At 38.0% G+C, this 16043-nt stretch overlaps 1 protein-coding gene across 8 annotated transcripts in view; it reads right to left on the bottom strand.

Annotated features, from left to right (window-relative positions):
- Positions 1–16043, bottom strand: part of DLD (dihydrolipoamide dehydrogenase) — a 52853-nt gene that overhangs the window by 25556 nt on the left and 11254 nt on the right. For all 8 annotated transcript variants that reach the window (XR_009505097.1, XR_009505099.1, XR_009505098.1 and 5 more), the window contains exons 6-8: positions 14670–14770; positions 14217–14360; positions 13683–13784 (exon numbers count right to left, since the gene is read on the bottom strand). Coding sequence is in view for 3 of the 8 variants with exons in the window: in XM_059934187.1 (XP_059790170.1) it covers positions 13683–13784; positions 14217–14360; positions 14670–14770 (347 nt within the window). In the remaining 5 variants the exon portion in view is untranslated. The remainder of the gene's footprint in view (positions 1–13682; positions 13785–14216; positions 14361–14669; positions 14771–16043) is intronic.

Here is a 16043-nt window from a genome sequence, read left to right as displayed (position 1 = left end):
TGTGGCCAGGAGAAGGCCTCACTGCGAGTGCCATTTGCACAAAGACTTGGAGAAGGAATGAAATACACTGGTAATTGGTCCAGAAAGAGGAACAACAGTGGGAAGGAAGGTCTTGAGGGGGAAGAAGTAACCTCTTATTGCTAATTACTGATGCTTGCAAAATATTAAGCTGATTTCATATTTTATTTTCTCAACAGAGAAATGTTTACATTTTCATTCAAATTATAATTTAAAGTAAATGCTGGCTTTTTATTTTAACAACATTTTATCAGTTATAACTTGTGAATACTTATATGTGAAACTGGCAATATGAAGATAATTTTACAGCATTAAATAAACTATGAAAAGCTATGAATATATCCTTTGCAAGAATCTGTATTAAATTCATCTCATAATTTAAAATTCACCTTAAGAGTTTACCTTACCAACTAAATTAAGTTCATGTATTCATTTAAAAAATTTCATGAATTTTTGGGGTCAGAGCTGAGTTAACTAGAGGCAATACAATGACACTAACAATCCAATAACAAGCATACATGAAAAGGTAACTCAAAATCATGGACCTAAATGTAAAACCCAAGGCTATAAAACTTCTAGAAGAAAATATAGGAGAGAATCTTTGTGACCTTGAGTAGGCAAAGATTTCTTAGCTACAATACCAAATGCACAATCCATAAAAGAAAAAGATAAATTAGACTTCATCAAAATTAAAAACTTCGCTTCAAAAGACAGCATTATGAACCCAAAAAGAGAAACCACAGGCTGTGAAGAAATGTTTGCAAACCATCTACTGGGGGCTTCCCTGGTGGCACAGTGGTTAAGAATCCACCTGCCAAGGCAGGGGACACGGGTTCGAGCCCTGGTCCAGGAAGATCCCACATGTGGCAGAGCAACTAAGCCCGTGTGCCACAACTGCTGAGCCTGCGCTCTAGAGCCCGTGAGCCACAGCTACTGAGCCCGTGAGCCACAACTACTGAAGCCCACACGCCTAGAGCCCGTGCTCCGCAACAAGAGAAGCCACGGCAATGAGAAGCCCACACACCGCATTGAAGAGCAGCTCCCGCTCACCACAACTAGAGAAAGCTCACATGCAGCAAAGACCCAACGAAGCCAAAAATAAAATTTTAAAAAAACATATAAAGGATTTAAATAAAGAATCTAAATCCAGATTACATAAAGAACTCTCAAAACTCAATAACAAAAAAAAAGAACCTGGAAGGAAATCCAAAAAAGAGGGGCTATATGTATACATATAGCTGATTCACTTTGCTGTACAGTTCCTTTTTTTTTTTTAACGAGTAAAACTGGTTTATTCGGGAATATCAAAGAATTGCAATTTGGGGCATACAATCCATGGTGAACCACAGGCAAGTCTGGAGAACAAAGAAGATGAACGTTTCTCTTATAGAGGAGAAGGTGGAGTTGGGAAGGCTGTTAGAAATAAAAAGTCCATTGGAGCCCTGCAAATTGGAAGTTGTAGTGGTTTTTTATTAGCTGAATAATGACAGTCTCCCATTGGCAAGGTTATTGCAAGGAGAATCTTCCTTCCTTCTGCTGGGGTAGTACAGTAGTAACCTTCTTCCTGTTGGAGATGCGAGGTATGTCTCCTCCTGTTGGGTCTGCAACTGACTACTAGTGGTAGGGTGAGAGAGCTCCTCCTTCTGGCCTCCAAACTCCTTTTTTTTTAAAAATTTAATTTAATTTATTTATTTTATACAGCAGTTTCTTATCTACTTTATACATATTAGTGTATATATGTCAATCCCAATCTCCCAATTGCTGTACAGTTCCTTGAAAGGTTAAAAAAGGAATTACTCCTAAGTATATACTCAAAATAAATGAAAACAGATGTCTACACAAAAACTTGTACACAAATGTTCATAGCAGCATTATTCATACTAGCCCCAAAGTGGAAACAACCCAATTGTTCATCAACTGATGAGTTAATTTAGAAAATGTGCTATATCCATAGAATGGAATATTATTTGGCCATAAAGAGAAATTAAGTATACCTGAACGTTAAGAACATTATGCTAAGTGAAAGAAGCCAGACACAAATTCCCACATATTGCATGAATTCCATTTATATGTAATGTTCAGGATAGGCAAATCCATAGACACAGTAAGTAGATTTCCAAGGGCTGGAAAAAGGGAGGAATATAGAATGACTACTAATAGTCACGGGGTTTCTTTCTGGGGTGATGAAAATGTTCTGGAATTAGATACTGATGACAGATGCATAACTTTGTGCATATACTAAAAATCACTGAATTGTACACTTTAAATGGGTAAACTATATATGTAAATTTTATCTCAATAAAGATGTTTAAAAGAAAGGAATCACTCTTCTGAACCTAAATCGAAATAGTAAGAGTAGAAATGATGAGAAGCAGCATCTTGAAGTCTATAATTCAAAGTAAGGAACAATGAGCATACCTAGACAAGTGCCCTAACTCTTTAGGAAAGCTGATTTCAAAATCCTTAGAGATAGGAAAACTCCAATAACATCTACAATTTATTTACAGCTTGTTAAATGCCAGGCACTATGTTAAGTTTCTTAAATGTATTAACTTTATAAAATCCCAACAAAATCTTATAAGGCAATTATTCTTTTCCTCATTTTTATGATGAATCAACTAGTTCAGAGAGGGTTATAAATTTAACAAGGACATAAAGTCATTAAGAGGAAGAGCTAAAATTCAAATTTATATCTGATTCCAAAACCTATGTTCTTGAAAGCACTACATTAAACTGTAATGGAAGAAGGAACAAGAACTATAAATAAAAAATAAGTCATATGACTAACTTTATGAGAAAGTAAAGAGATATGTATGACTACACAGTAAATTCTCTGATAAGCCTAAATTTTTAAAATAACATGTGAAAACTAATTCAATATGGTAACAGACACCTAAAACATTGTGGCAAGATATTTGGAATGACCCAAGGCTTGTAAAAAACCTAAAGCAAAAGTGCAGAGATGGAGGAAATAGAATTACTGCTTGGGGATATTATTATACTGTTTAACAAAAGAAAGTAAATCTATTATTATTCCTTTTTTCTTGCTTGTTTTATCCATCTGTGAGAACCATTTTCAAAGTGGAGTGAACTGAAGAAATATCATTAAGCAAGAAGTGAAGCCCAACAACAACTAATGATTTTGGATGAATTAACTCGCTAATCAAACAAATGAGATCACAGAGTTTGGATAACAGAGAGTCAATCAGTGAACTCTGGGAACTTAATTAGCATAAGAGTACTGCCAAAGGTGGAAAAGAATAGATTCTAAAGAAGAATAGATTCTGGAGATTAGCTCAAGATGGTGGACTAGAAGGACATGAGCTTCACCCCCCTTCTTACGGAAACACCAAAATCACAACTAATTGCTGAATGACCATCGACTAAAAAATGCTGGAACCAACCAAAAAGGATACCCTACATCCAAAGACAAAGAAGCCACAACAAGACAGTAGGAGGGGCACAATCTAGCTAAAATCAAATCCCATACCCGCCGGTGGGCGACCCACAACTGGAAAACAATTATACCACAGAAGTTCTCCCACAGGAGTGAAAGTTCTGAGCCCCACAACAGGCTTCCCAGCCTGGGAGTCCGGGAGCAGGAGGAGGAGTCCCCTGAGAATCCGGCTTTGAGGGGCAGCAGGGTTTGATCGTAGGACTTCCACAGAACTGGGGGAAAAAGAAACTCCACTCCTGGAGGGCACACACAAAATTTCATGCACACCAGGACCGAGGGGAAAAAAGCAGTGACCCCATAAGAGACTGGGCCAGACCTACCTGCTAGTATTGGAGGGTCGCCTGCAGAGGCAGGGGACAGCTGTGGCTCACTGCAGGGGCAAAGACACTGGCAGCAACAGCTCTGGGGAGTACCCATCAGCACGAGCCCTCCCGGAGGCAGCCATCAGCCCCACCAAACACCCTGTAGGCTCCAGTGCTGGGTCACCTCAGGCCAAATAACCAACAGGACGGGAACACATCCCCACCCATCAGGAAGCCTGCCAGCCTCTTAGACAGCCTCATCCACCAGAGGGCAGACAGCAGAAGCAACAGCCACAATACTGTAGTCCACGGAATGGAAACTGCAATCACAGAAAGTCAGTCAAAACGAGATGGCAGAGGAATTTGTCCCAGATGAAGGAAAAAGATGAAATCCCAGAAGAACAATGAAGAGAAGTGGAGATAGCCAACCTACCAGAAAAATAATTCAGAATAATGATAGTGAAGATGACCTAAGATCTCAGAAAAGAATGGAGGCAAGGATCGAGAAGATGCAAGAAATGTTTAACAAAGACCTAGAAAACTAAAGAACAAACAGAGATGAACAATTACTGAAATGAAAACTACACTAAAAGGAATCAATAGCAGAATAAGTGAGGCAGAAGAACGGATAAGTGACGTGGAAGACAGAATGGTGGAAATCACAGTGTGAACAGAATAAATAAAAAAGAATGAAAAGAAATGAAAACAGTCTAAGAGACCTCTGGGACATCATTAAACGCACCAACACTCGCATTATAGGGGTCCCAAAAGGAGAAGAGAGACAGAAAGGACCTGAGAAAATATTTGAAGAGATAATAGCTGAAAACTTCCCTAACATGGGAAAGGAAACAGTCACCCAAGTCCAGGAAGCGCAGGGAGTCCCAGGCAGGATAAACTGAAGGAGGAACACGCCGAGACACACAGTAATCAAACTGACAAAAACTAAACACGAAGAAAAAATATTAAAAGCAACAAAGGAAAAATGACAAATACCATACAAAGGAACTCCCATAAGGTTATCAGCTGATTTCTCAGCAGAAACTCTGCAGGCCAGAAGAAAGTCACACGATATAGTTAAAGTGATGAAAGGGAAGAACCTACAACCAAGAATACTCTACCCAGCAAGGCTCTCATTCAGATTTGATGGAGAAATCAAAGCTTTACAGACAAACAAAAGCTAGGAGAATTCAGCAAAACCAGACCAGCTTTCCAACAAATGCTAAAGGAACTTCTCTAGGCAAGAAAGAGACCAGTAATTTAAAACAACCTTATGCATATAAAGACTGCTATATCAAAACCTTATGGGCACAGCAAACCCAAAACCTACAATACGTACAAACACAAAAGAGAAAAAGCAACTCAAACACAACACTAAAGATGGTCATCAAACCACAAGAGAAGGAAACAAAAGAGGAAGGGAAGAAAAAACACCTAGAAAAACAAAGACAAAACAATTAAGAAAACGGCAATAGGAACATACATACCGATAATTACCTTAAATGTAAATGGATTAAATGCTCCAACCAAAAGACACAGGCTTGCTGAATGAATACAAAAACAAGACCCATATATATGCTGTCTATAAGAGACCCACTTCAGACCTAGGGACACATACAGACTGAAAGTGAGGGGATGGAAAAAGGTATTCCACACAAATGGAAATCAAAAGAAAGCTGGAGTAGCAATACTTGTATCAGACAAAATAGACCTTAAAATAAAGACTGTTATAAGAGACAAAGGACACTACATAATGATCAAGAGATCAATCCAAGAAGAAAATATAACAATTGTAAATATACATGCACCTAACATAGGTGCACCTCAATACATAAAGCAAATACTAACAGCCATAAAGGGAGAAATCGACACTAACACAATAATAGTGGGGGACTTTAACATCCCACTTTCATAATGGACAGATCATCCAGACAGAAAATCAGCAAGGAAGCACAGGCCTTAAATGGCACATTAGACCAGATGGACTTAATTGATACTTAGAGAGCATTCCATCCAAAAGCAGCAGAATAGGGGACTTCCCTGGTGGTGCAGTGGTTGAGAATCGCCTGCCAATGCAGGGAACACAGGCTCAAGCCCTGGTCCGGGAAGATCCCACATGCCGTGGAGCAACTTAGCCTGCGAGCCACAACTACAGAGCCCGTGCGCCTAGAGCCCATGCTCCGAAATAAAGAGAAGCCACCTCAATGAGAAGCCTGCGCGCCGCAACGAAGAGTAGCTCCCACTCCCTGCAACTAGAGAAAGCCCGCGCACAGCAACAAAGATCTAACGCAGCCAAAAATAAATAAATTTTAAAAAAAGAAAAAAAAAAAGCAAAAGCAGCAGAATACACATTCTTCCTCAAGGGCACGTGGAATATTCTCCAGAACTGACCACGTGCTGGGTCACAAAGTGAGTCTTGGTAAATTTAAGAAAACTGAAATCATACCAAGCATCTTTTCCAACCACATCACTACAAGATTAGAAATCAACTACAAGAAAAAAGCTAAAAAACGCAAACACATGGAAGCTAAACAATATGCTACTAAACAACCAATGGATGGATCCCTGGTCAGGAAACTAAGATCTCACTTGCCGCCCAGCTTGGCAAAAACAAAACAAAACAAAAATAACAAAACCTAGAAACAAATGAAAATGAAAGCACAACAATCCAAAACCTATGGGATGCAGCAAAAGCAGTTCTAAGACAGAAGTTTACAGCAATACAATCTTACCTCAGGACGTAAGAAAAATCCCAAATAAACAACCTAACCTTACACCTAAAGCAACTAGAGAAAGAACAAACAAAACCTAAAGTTAGTAGAAGGAAAGAAATAAAGATCAGAGCAGAAATGAATGAAATAGAGACAACAGCAAAGATCAATGAAATTAAAAGCTCGTTCTTTGAAAAGATAAACAAAATTGATAAACCTTTAGCCAGACTTGTCAAGAAAAAAAAGGGAGAGGACTCAAATCAATAAAATTAGAAATGAAAATGGAGAAGTTACAACTGACACCACAGAAATACAAAGGATCATAAGAGACTACTACAAGCAACTATATGCCAGTAAAATGGACAACGTGGAAGAAATGGACAAATTCTTCAAAAGGTACAATCTCCCAAGACTGAACCAGGAAGAAATAGAAGATATGAACAGACCAATCACAAGCACCGAAATTGAAACTGTGACTTAAAAACTCCCAAAAAACAAACGTCCAGGACCAGATGGCTTCACAGGCAAATTCTATCAAACATTTAGAGAAGAGTTGACACCTACCCTTCTGAAACTGTTCCAAAAAATTGCAGAGGAAGGAAAACTCCCAAACTCATTCTATGAGGGTGATGACCCTGATATCAAAACCAGACAAAGATACCACAAAAAAAGAAAATTACAGACCAATATCACTGATGAACATAGACGCAAAAATCCTCAACAAAATACTAGCAAATCTGAATCCAACGATACATTAAAAGGATCATACACCATGATCAAGGGGGATTTATCCCAGGGATGCAAGGATTTTTCAGTATCCACAAATCAATCAGTGTGATACACCACATCAACAAACACAGAAATAAAAACCATGTGATCATCTCAATAGATGGAGAAAAAGCTTTTGACAAAATTCAACACCCATTTATGATAAAAACTCTACAGAAAGTGGGCATACCTCAACATAATAAAGGCCATATATGACAAACCTACAGCTAACATCATACTCAACAAAACAAGACAAGGATGTCCACTCTCGCCACTTTTATTCAACATAGTTTTGGAAGTCTTAGCTACAGCAATCAAAGAAAAAAAAAAAATAAAAGGAATCCAAACTGGAAAAGAAGTTAAACTGTCACTGTCTGCAGATGACATGATACTATACATAGAAAATCCTGAAGACTGTACCAGAAAACTACTAGAGCCCATAATCATGAATTCGGTAAAGTTGCAGGTTACAAAATTAATACACAGAAATCTGTTGCATTTCTATACACTAACAACAAAAGATCAGAAAGAGAAATTAAAGAAACAATCCCATTTACCATCATATCAAAAAGAATAAAATACCTAGGAATAAACCTACCTAAAGAGATAAAAGACCTGTACTCTGAAAACTATACTAGGCTGATGAAAGAAATCGAAGACTACACAACAGATGGCGAGATATACCATGTTCTTGGATAGAATCAATACTGTCAAAATGACTATCCTACCAAAGGCAATCTACAGATTCAATGCAATCCCTAACAAAGTACCAACGGCACTTTTCACAGAAGTAGAACAAAAAATCTTAAAGTTTGTGTGGAGAAACAAAAGACCCCGAATAGCCAAAGCAATCTTGAGAAAGAAAAATGGAGCTGGAGGAATCAGGCTCCCTGACTTCAGACTATACTACAAAGCTATAGTCATCAGAACAGTATGGTACTGGCACAAAACCAGAAATATAGATTAATGGAACAGGCTAGAAAGCCCAGAAATAAACCCATGCACCTGTGGTCAATTAATCTACGATAAAGGAGGCAAGACTATACGACGGAGGAAAGACAGTCTCTTCAATAAATGGTGCTGGGAAAACTGGACAACTACATGTAAAAAAAATGAAATTAAAATACTCTTTCTGACACCACACACAAAAATAAACTCAAAATGGATTAAAGACCTAAATGTAAGACTGAACACTATAAAACTTTTAGAGGAAAACATAGGCAGAACACTCCCTGACATAAATCACAGTAATATCTTTCTCAATCCGTCTCCCAGACTAATTGAAATAAAAACAAAAACAAATGGGACCTAATTAAACTCAAAAGCTTTTGCACAGCAAAGGAAACCACAAACAAAATGAAAAGACAACCCACAGAATGGGAGAAAATATTTACAAATGATGCAACCAACAAGGGATTACTCTCCAAACTTTACAAACAGCTCATAGGGCTTAATATCATAAAAGCAAAACAACCCAATCAAAAAATGGGCAGAAGACCTAAATAGACATTTCTCCAAAGAAGACATACAGATGGCCAAGAGGCACATGAACAGATGCTCAACATCGCTAAGTATTAGAGAAATGCAAATCAAAACTACAACGCAGGGGACTTCCCTGGCAGTCTAATGCGGGGGGTACGGGTTCAATCCCTGGTGGGGGAGCTAAGATCCCACATGCCTCGCAGCCAAAAAACCAAAACATAAAACAGAAGCAATACTGTAACAAATTCAAAAAAGATTTTTAAATGGTCCACATCAAAAAAAAAAAAATCTTAAAAAAAAAAAAAACTACAATGAGATATCACCTTAAACCAGTCAAAATGGCTATCATCAAAAAATCCACAAACAATAAATGCTGGAGAGAGCGTGTAGAGAAGGGACCCCTCCTACACTGTTGGTGGGAATGTAAATTGGTACAGCCACTGTGGAGAACAGTATGGAGGCTCTTAAAAAACTAAAAATAAAGCTACCATATGATCCTGCAATCCCACTCCTGGGCATATATCCAGAGAAAAACATGGTCCAAAAGAATACATGCACCCCAATGTTCATTGCAGCACTGTTTACAATAGCCAAGACATGGAAGCAACCTAAATGTCCACTGACAGATGAATGGATAAAGAAGATGGGGTACATATATACAAAGGAGTATTACTCAGCCAATAAAAAGAATGAAATTATGCCATTTGCAGCAACATGGATGGACCTAGAGATTGTCATACTGAATGAAGTAAGTCAGACAGAGAAAGACAAGTATCATATGATATCGCTTATATGTGAGGTTGAAAAAAGTAATATACAAATGAAGTTAGGAAGTTTGGGATTGATATGTACATACTACTATATTTAAAATGGATAACCCAATCAGGGAACTCTGATCAGTATTATGTAACAACCTAAATGGAAAAGAATTTGAAAAAGAATAAATACATATATACATATAACTGAATCACTCTGCTGTACACCTGAAACTAACACAACATTGTTAATCAACTATACTCTAATATAAAATAAAAAGTTAAAAAAGAAAAAGAAAAAAGAATAGACTCTGAAATGTGGAGCAGAGGTCAACCTCTGCTAAATACTAGAAGAGATTTTTAAACAGCTGGTTTGACAATCGTTAGACACTACCACAAGTGTTTCAAACGGGTCATGTAAACGACCCACACTTTATTTTCTAAAAGTTTTTCTGGGCTGGTTAATGTAGTATATTTTGGTATCAGCAAGGTATTCAGTTATGTTTATAACTGGTTAAAGACTGTAGTATCAGGGACTTCCATGGTGGTCCAGTGGTTAAGACTCCACGCTTCCACTGCAGGGGGCACAGGTTCAATCACTGGTCAGGGAACTAAGATACCGCATGCGGCGTGGTGCAGACAAAAAAACAAAACAAAAAAAGAAAAGCAATGGAGATTTAAATATGAATAAAACTCAATCTCTGCCTTTAAAGAGCTTATGGTCCTATAAAAAAGACAGACATAAACAAATAGATTCAATATACTGTTATTAGTAGATGACGCAAAGATGCAGACACATTATACTGAAGACTTGAAGAAGGAAAGACCTGAGCTTTCTTAAACAGAAGTCTCCACTAAAAAGGTAACTTCTAAGCTGACATTTGAAAGGTATTTATTATATCAACAAATGTTTATAGAGCAATAATAAAAGCCAATACATGAGTACTTATTATAGATCAGCCACTACGCTAGATCCTAAAGACACACAGTAAATCAAACAGCCAGCATCTCTACCCTCATGGAGTTTATGATTTAATGAAAGAGAGACAAGTGAACAAGTAACATCAAGAAAGCAAGACAAAAGCTAGAACAAGAAGTATAGGGTGCAATGGAACACTCAGCAAGAGTACCTAAGGACATCTAGGGTAGGCAGGGAAGGGCTCAGAAAGTGCAGAAACTCGTAGAGGGATGAAATGTTCCAAACAGAAGGAAGGCCTACCTACAGACAAAGAATGCAGCTTGTTCAGGAACTGATATTTCAATATACCTTGAACATAGTTTGAGAGGGAAAGGGGTCAGAAATGAGGCTGGAGATTTGAGCCAGCACCAACCAACATTTAAGAGTTTGTACTTATCCTAACAGCTATAATGAGTCATTGAAGGGTTTTCAGCAGGGAAGAGACATGATTACATTTGTGTTACAGAAAAATCACTTCAGCCACTCTGAGGAAAACAGATTAGAAAAAGTTAAAGAAGTAAGAGAAACCCAGGGTAAGACATGATCTTGGCATGAAGTGGGATCTAAGGAGACACATGAAAAGAGGAGGATATATTCATGAGCCACCTACCAACAGGTAGTATCACATTACGACCCAGGGACTGACTCAATATGGGGCACAAAAGCATGGGAGAGGTCACATACAGTTTCCAAACTTCTTTAGGCCTCTAGATAGATGGCAGTACCACTCAGATATGGGAAATGTTAGAAAAGAAACAGGCTTTGTTTTATTTGGGGGAGTGAAAGAGGGAGAGAAAGGTTAAGAGGCACTTACTGAACTGAGTGCCTGTGAGACCTACAAACAGAGATGCTGGTAAGCATTCAGATATAAAAAATTCAGAGGCAAGGAGAAAGGATTAGGCTGCAAATATTTGAGTCCTTGTGTAACTGAGGTAAGAGGGAAGAGAATATTCTGTGGAAAGACAAAAAGGGTCTGGAATAGAACCCTAAGACAGAATCTAGAGTAATACTAACAATTAAAGGGAAGGCTGAGAAAGGGAAGAATGAGAAGTCAGCCCAAAGGGTAGCTGGAAAACCCACAGAGTGTGGTTTGATCAGAGAAGTTAAGGGAAAAGTTTCAAACGCAAGAAAATCAGCAATGCTGTTTGCTACCAAATAAAGCAGTGAAGAAAACAGTCCACTGGATTGAGCAATAAATCCATTCATGCCCTGTCAAGAGCAATTTGATGGCACAAGAAGCCATGGACGAAGAAGTGAGTGGGAACTGATGAAACGGAGTGTGGGCATCTCTTTCAAGAAGTCTGGTTGTGGAGAGAAGGTGAGAGGAAAATTAGCAACTGAAGGAGGACACAGGATCAAAAAAAGGCTTATTTATGTGTACACAGCCTGTGTCTATGAGTGCAAAGGCATCTTGGCATGTGTGAATGCACACAGGTGCCCACAGAGAAGCAGGTTTAAACGTAAATAAGGAAGCAAAAATAGAGGAGAGTTTGAAGACTAAAAAAAAATACAAAAATTAAAATCACAAAACAAAGTCCCCAAGAAGGCAGGAGATGATGCACTACCAAGCACAGGTAAAGGGTTCAGTCTTAGGGAAAAAAGCACTTCCAGAGTTACAACAGAGATCAAGAGAACAAGTGTAACAATGGGTAAAAATATTTTGAAATCTGGGGCATCAGGCTGAGGAAGTTCTCCCCTGATGGTTTCTCTTATGTGGAATTTAGGAGACAAGGTCATCTGCAAGCAGGGGAAGACACTGTGCTGGCAGAGGTTTGAGATGAGTGGGAAATGAAACAACCATTGCAGGCACCAGGAGAGTGTACCAGCTAAGGAAATAATGGAGTTGTCAGCAAGGCTGAGGATCCTGTTGAGACCTGTGACCAAAAATTTACACAGGTACTAATCTGCAGGGTGCGTGTCGTTCTCCTGGTGTAGTCAATATCCTGGGTATAGCCTAAAAAGACAGACAGCTGAATTCAACCAGGACTAGTTTTGCCAAGCAGATATGACAGAACAGCAAGGCAAGGGACTCAAGAACACCTGTAAGGAAGTGATTAAAGTGACACATTATAGAATCTAACCTGCTCGCGAAAGCAGTCAAGACGGGATAAAGGCAGAGAGCAAAAACATAAGAGGGATCTAGGGACTAGAAAACTTGATTAAGTTAGAGAGTCTGTCTACCTGAGGAATTACTTAGAGGAAAGGAGCCTATGGTTAGAGAATAAAATGTCTGGATTTGTGATTTCAGAAGTAGAGCCATTCTTGGCGATTACAAGGTAAAACGGCCCTGGGAAAGGACTCCTAAAATGGAGGGATAGAGGTCACTGGACAAACATGAAAACTGCCAGACGGACAAGAAAGGAGAACCAGGCAGTGAAAAGGTAGGAGACAGCACAGTATTCAGAGAACTTCAAGTAGTGTGACATTTCTAAAACTTGAGTTAAGAGGGATCGAGATGAGGATGGAGAGGCAGGGAGGAGTCAGGTCACATATGTAATTCACTCAGAATGAGAGCTGTCTGCTGAAGGGTCGAAGGGCTGGCACGTTTAAATACCTGAAGGGCTGGTAGATTTTTAAAAATTAGTCCAGTTCTAGGGAATAGGAAAGGTGAAAGATACAGGGAAGCAGATTTCAAAACAAAAGAAATGTTCTAATGACTAATGATTACTTAAATAGGTTGCCTTGAAAATTCTTTACTACTAGATAAATGTCTAAGCAAAACTCAATGCTGGGACTTCCTTGGTGGTGCAGTGGTTAAGAATCCGCCTGACAATGCAGGGAACACGGGTTCAATCCCTGGTCCGGGAAGATCCCACATGCCGGGGAGCAACTAAGCCCGTGCACAACTACTGAGCCTGTGCTCTAGAGCCCGTGAGCCACAACTACTGAGCTCGCGTGCTGCAACTACTGAAGCCCGTGTACCTAGAGCCAATGCTCCCCAAGAAGAGAAGCCACCGTAATGAGAAGCCTGCGCACTGCAACATAGAGTAGCCGCTGCTTGCCGCATCTAGAGAAAGCCCGCACGCAACAACGAAGACCCAAAGCAGCCAAAAAAAATTTTTTTTAATTATATAAAAAAAAACTAATGGATGTACATAAATTTTTTTAAAAAAACAAAAAAAAACCCTCAATGCTGATCTACCTGTGATGTTATACAAAGAATCAAACAGAGCACCACTAAGTCCTGTCCAACTCCATGTTAAGTAATAAGGGGCAGAAAAAAACATCACTCACCAATTCTACACCTATTACTCCTGCACCAATGACAACCATCTTTTCTGGAACTTTTTTTAAAGACAAAGCACCTGTAGATGACACTACTGTATCTTCATCAATCTGTAATTTTAAAAAAAGATACAATCAAAATTATTTGGAAAAACCTGATTATAAACTGTGATCTCACTCAGTATAATAACTAAAAATACTAAGTCATTTATTTGCTTTGAGCTACTTACGACTTTTGTCCATAGACTCAATTTTATCAAAACCCATTAAAAATGCTCACTAAAAAATTTATCATTCAGCATTTCAAAACAAAATGGTCAATTTTAACTTCATATTGAATTGAAATATATCTTAATATACAGTGTTCTATTTCTGGTCACGATTACTGCAGAATAAAGACAGGCAATTTCCCAAAGCTGAATGACTGTCAACATATAGTACTTCAGTCAGAGATCTGTCATTCAAAGTTCATAAAGAGCATAAAGTCGTTTATAAAACATATTTCTGTAGGAAGGTTGTGACAGTTGTAAAACATGTAAATACCGTAATTCCAGGAAAAGGAGTGACTTCTGAACCTGTGGCTATAAGAATGTTCTTTGTATCAATAACTTGAGTGTTGCCATCGGCTTTCGTAGCAGTGACCTGATTTTTCCCAGTTATCTTTCCATATCCATTTACATGAGCAACCTTTATAAAATAATGTTTATAAATTCACAAAGTTTAAAATAATTTTTTTGGAGAAACAAATATGATTAGTAAGAAAAAACTATTAAATAATTTATCCAATACAAAATACTTCCCTACTTAGTAATGCTACATATGGAACAGCAAACGTTTTGTTATATGTATCAGGGAAATCTATTTCAGGTTAACATACTGTTTTAAATTAAATAAATTTTCTCCAGCAGCCAAGTTCTAATAACATCACTGTGAGCATAAAGCAATGTTAAGGTGTATATAAAATAAAGCAAAAATTTGAACATTAAACACACTGACCTTATTCTGTTTGAATAAGTGGGCAATTCCACCCGTTAAAGCTTTTACTGCATTACTCTTCTGCTCCATCATCTTCTCTAAATTCAAGCGAACTTCAGACACTGTAATTTGTTAAATAAATCTTTAATCCATAGCTAAATTCCTGAAGCAATGTGTGATATTTTTCATGAATCAAGGTCTAAAAAACTGCAGCCTAATGCTTACAGAACTGTTTAAAAGGCAGTATTAAAAATTTTTAATCTAATAACTGATACAATAATCGTAGCTGGCAAAAGGCAAACAGCATCCTATCACAATAACGGAGCCTATCACACACTGTAAAAAGTCCACCTTCAGGAAAAACGAAGTCCAAAATATAACATTACACCCCATTATGACAATATATTCTCCAAACACCTTATGGTAATTATAAATCTGGAAGAGATTTAAATTTAAGTATTGATAAAAATGACAAAGTAAAACATCACTGGAAATTGCAAACAAAAGAAAAGGCTAAATTTCATGAAACAACTACTAAAAATACACATTTGAAAACTTCAAATACAGAAGCTTAATATAAAAGAGTTTAATAAACTAGATTTTACTCACTCATTTAATTCAGAAGAAAACTCTGAAGCAACTCAGAAGATAAAGAAACTCAAACTCAACAGAACTTTACATGTAAGACTACCTCAGAAATCAGCTCATGCAACCAACACATATCTCAAAGATGAGGAAACAGAGGCCCTGAGAGATTTGATTTACCTAAGTCACAGAGCTAGAACATGAAGCTTTACCTACAATGCACTTCTTTGACTAACCCTGTCTCTTCTTTCCTTTGTGGGTACAGAAAGTGAGTTTTGATTCTACTTTTCATCGAGCTTAATATATTTGCTTTAATGTATATACATCACTCCTATACCTTCCTGTCTGCCTACACTACAGCCCAATCTTTCAGAAACCTACTGCTACAAAGAAATAAATGAAGGGAAATCAATTAACACACCCCCCCGCCTCCAACAAAGGTGTGTTTTGGCCCTTCCTAGAAGGACTACCCTCCTGGATATATCTGTAAACAACAATAATTGGAGAAAAAGGATGAAATGAACACAGTCCAAAAAGAATGGCAGGAGATATGACATAACAAATTAAAACATTATGAAATGTCCTTCTTTTCCACTATGCTGCATCCTTCCCCCTCTCCTTGCATCTCTTTCCACTACCAAGAACTTAAGTAGATTTTCCTTCCTTCACCATTATTTGCCCATGGCACTCAGGAATCCAGCACCTCCTAATGATCTCTAGGTTTCAGGGAAATAAAAACTGACTTCTCTCTCTCTCTCTCTCTCTCTCTCTCACATGTTAGCAAAGGAACACAAGATGTCATAGTAGGAA

The sequence above is a fragment of the Balaenoptera ricei genome, chromosome 9 (assembly GCF_028023285.1).
Source record: "Balaenoptera ricei isolate mBalRic1 chromosome 9, mBalRic1.hap2, whole genome shotgun sequence".
Classification (NCBI taxonomy): domain Eukaryota; kingdom Metazoa; phylum Chordata; class Mammalia; order Artiodactyla; family Balaenopteridae; genus Balaenoptera; species Balaenoptera ricei.
The sequence above is the reverse complement of the archived record's forward strand: the minus strand, read 5'-3'. Positions and strand labels throughout refer to the sequence as shown.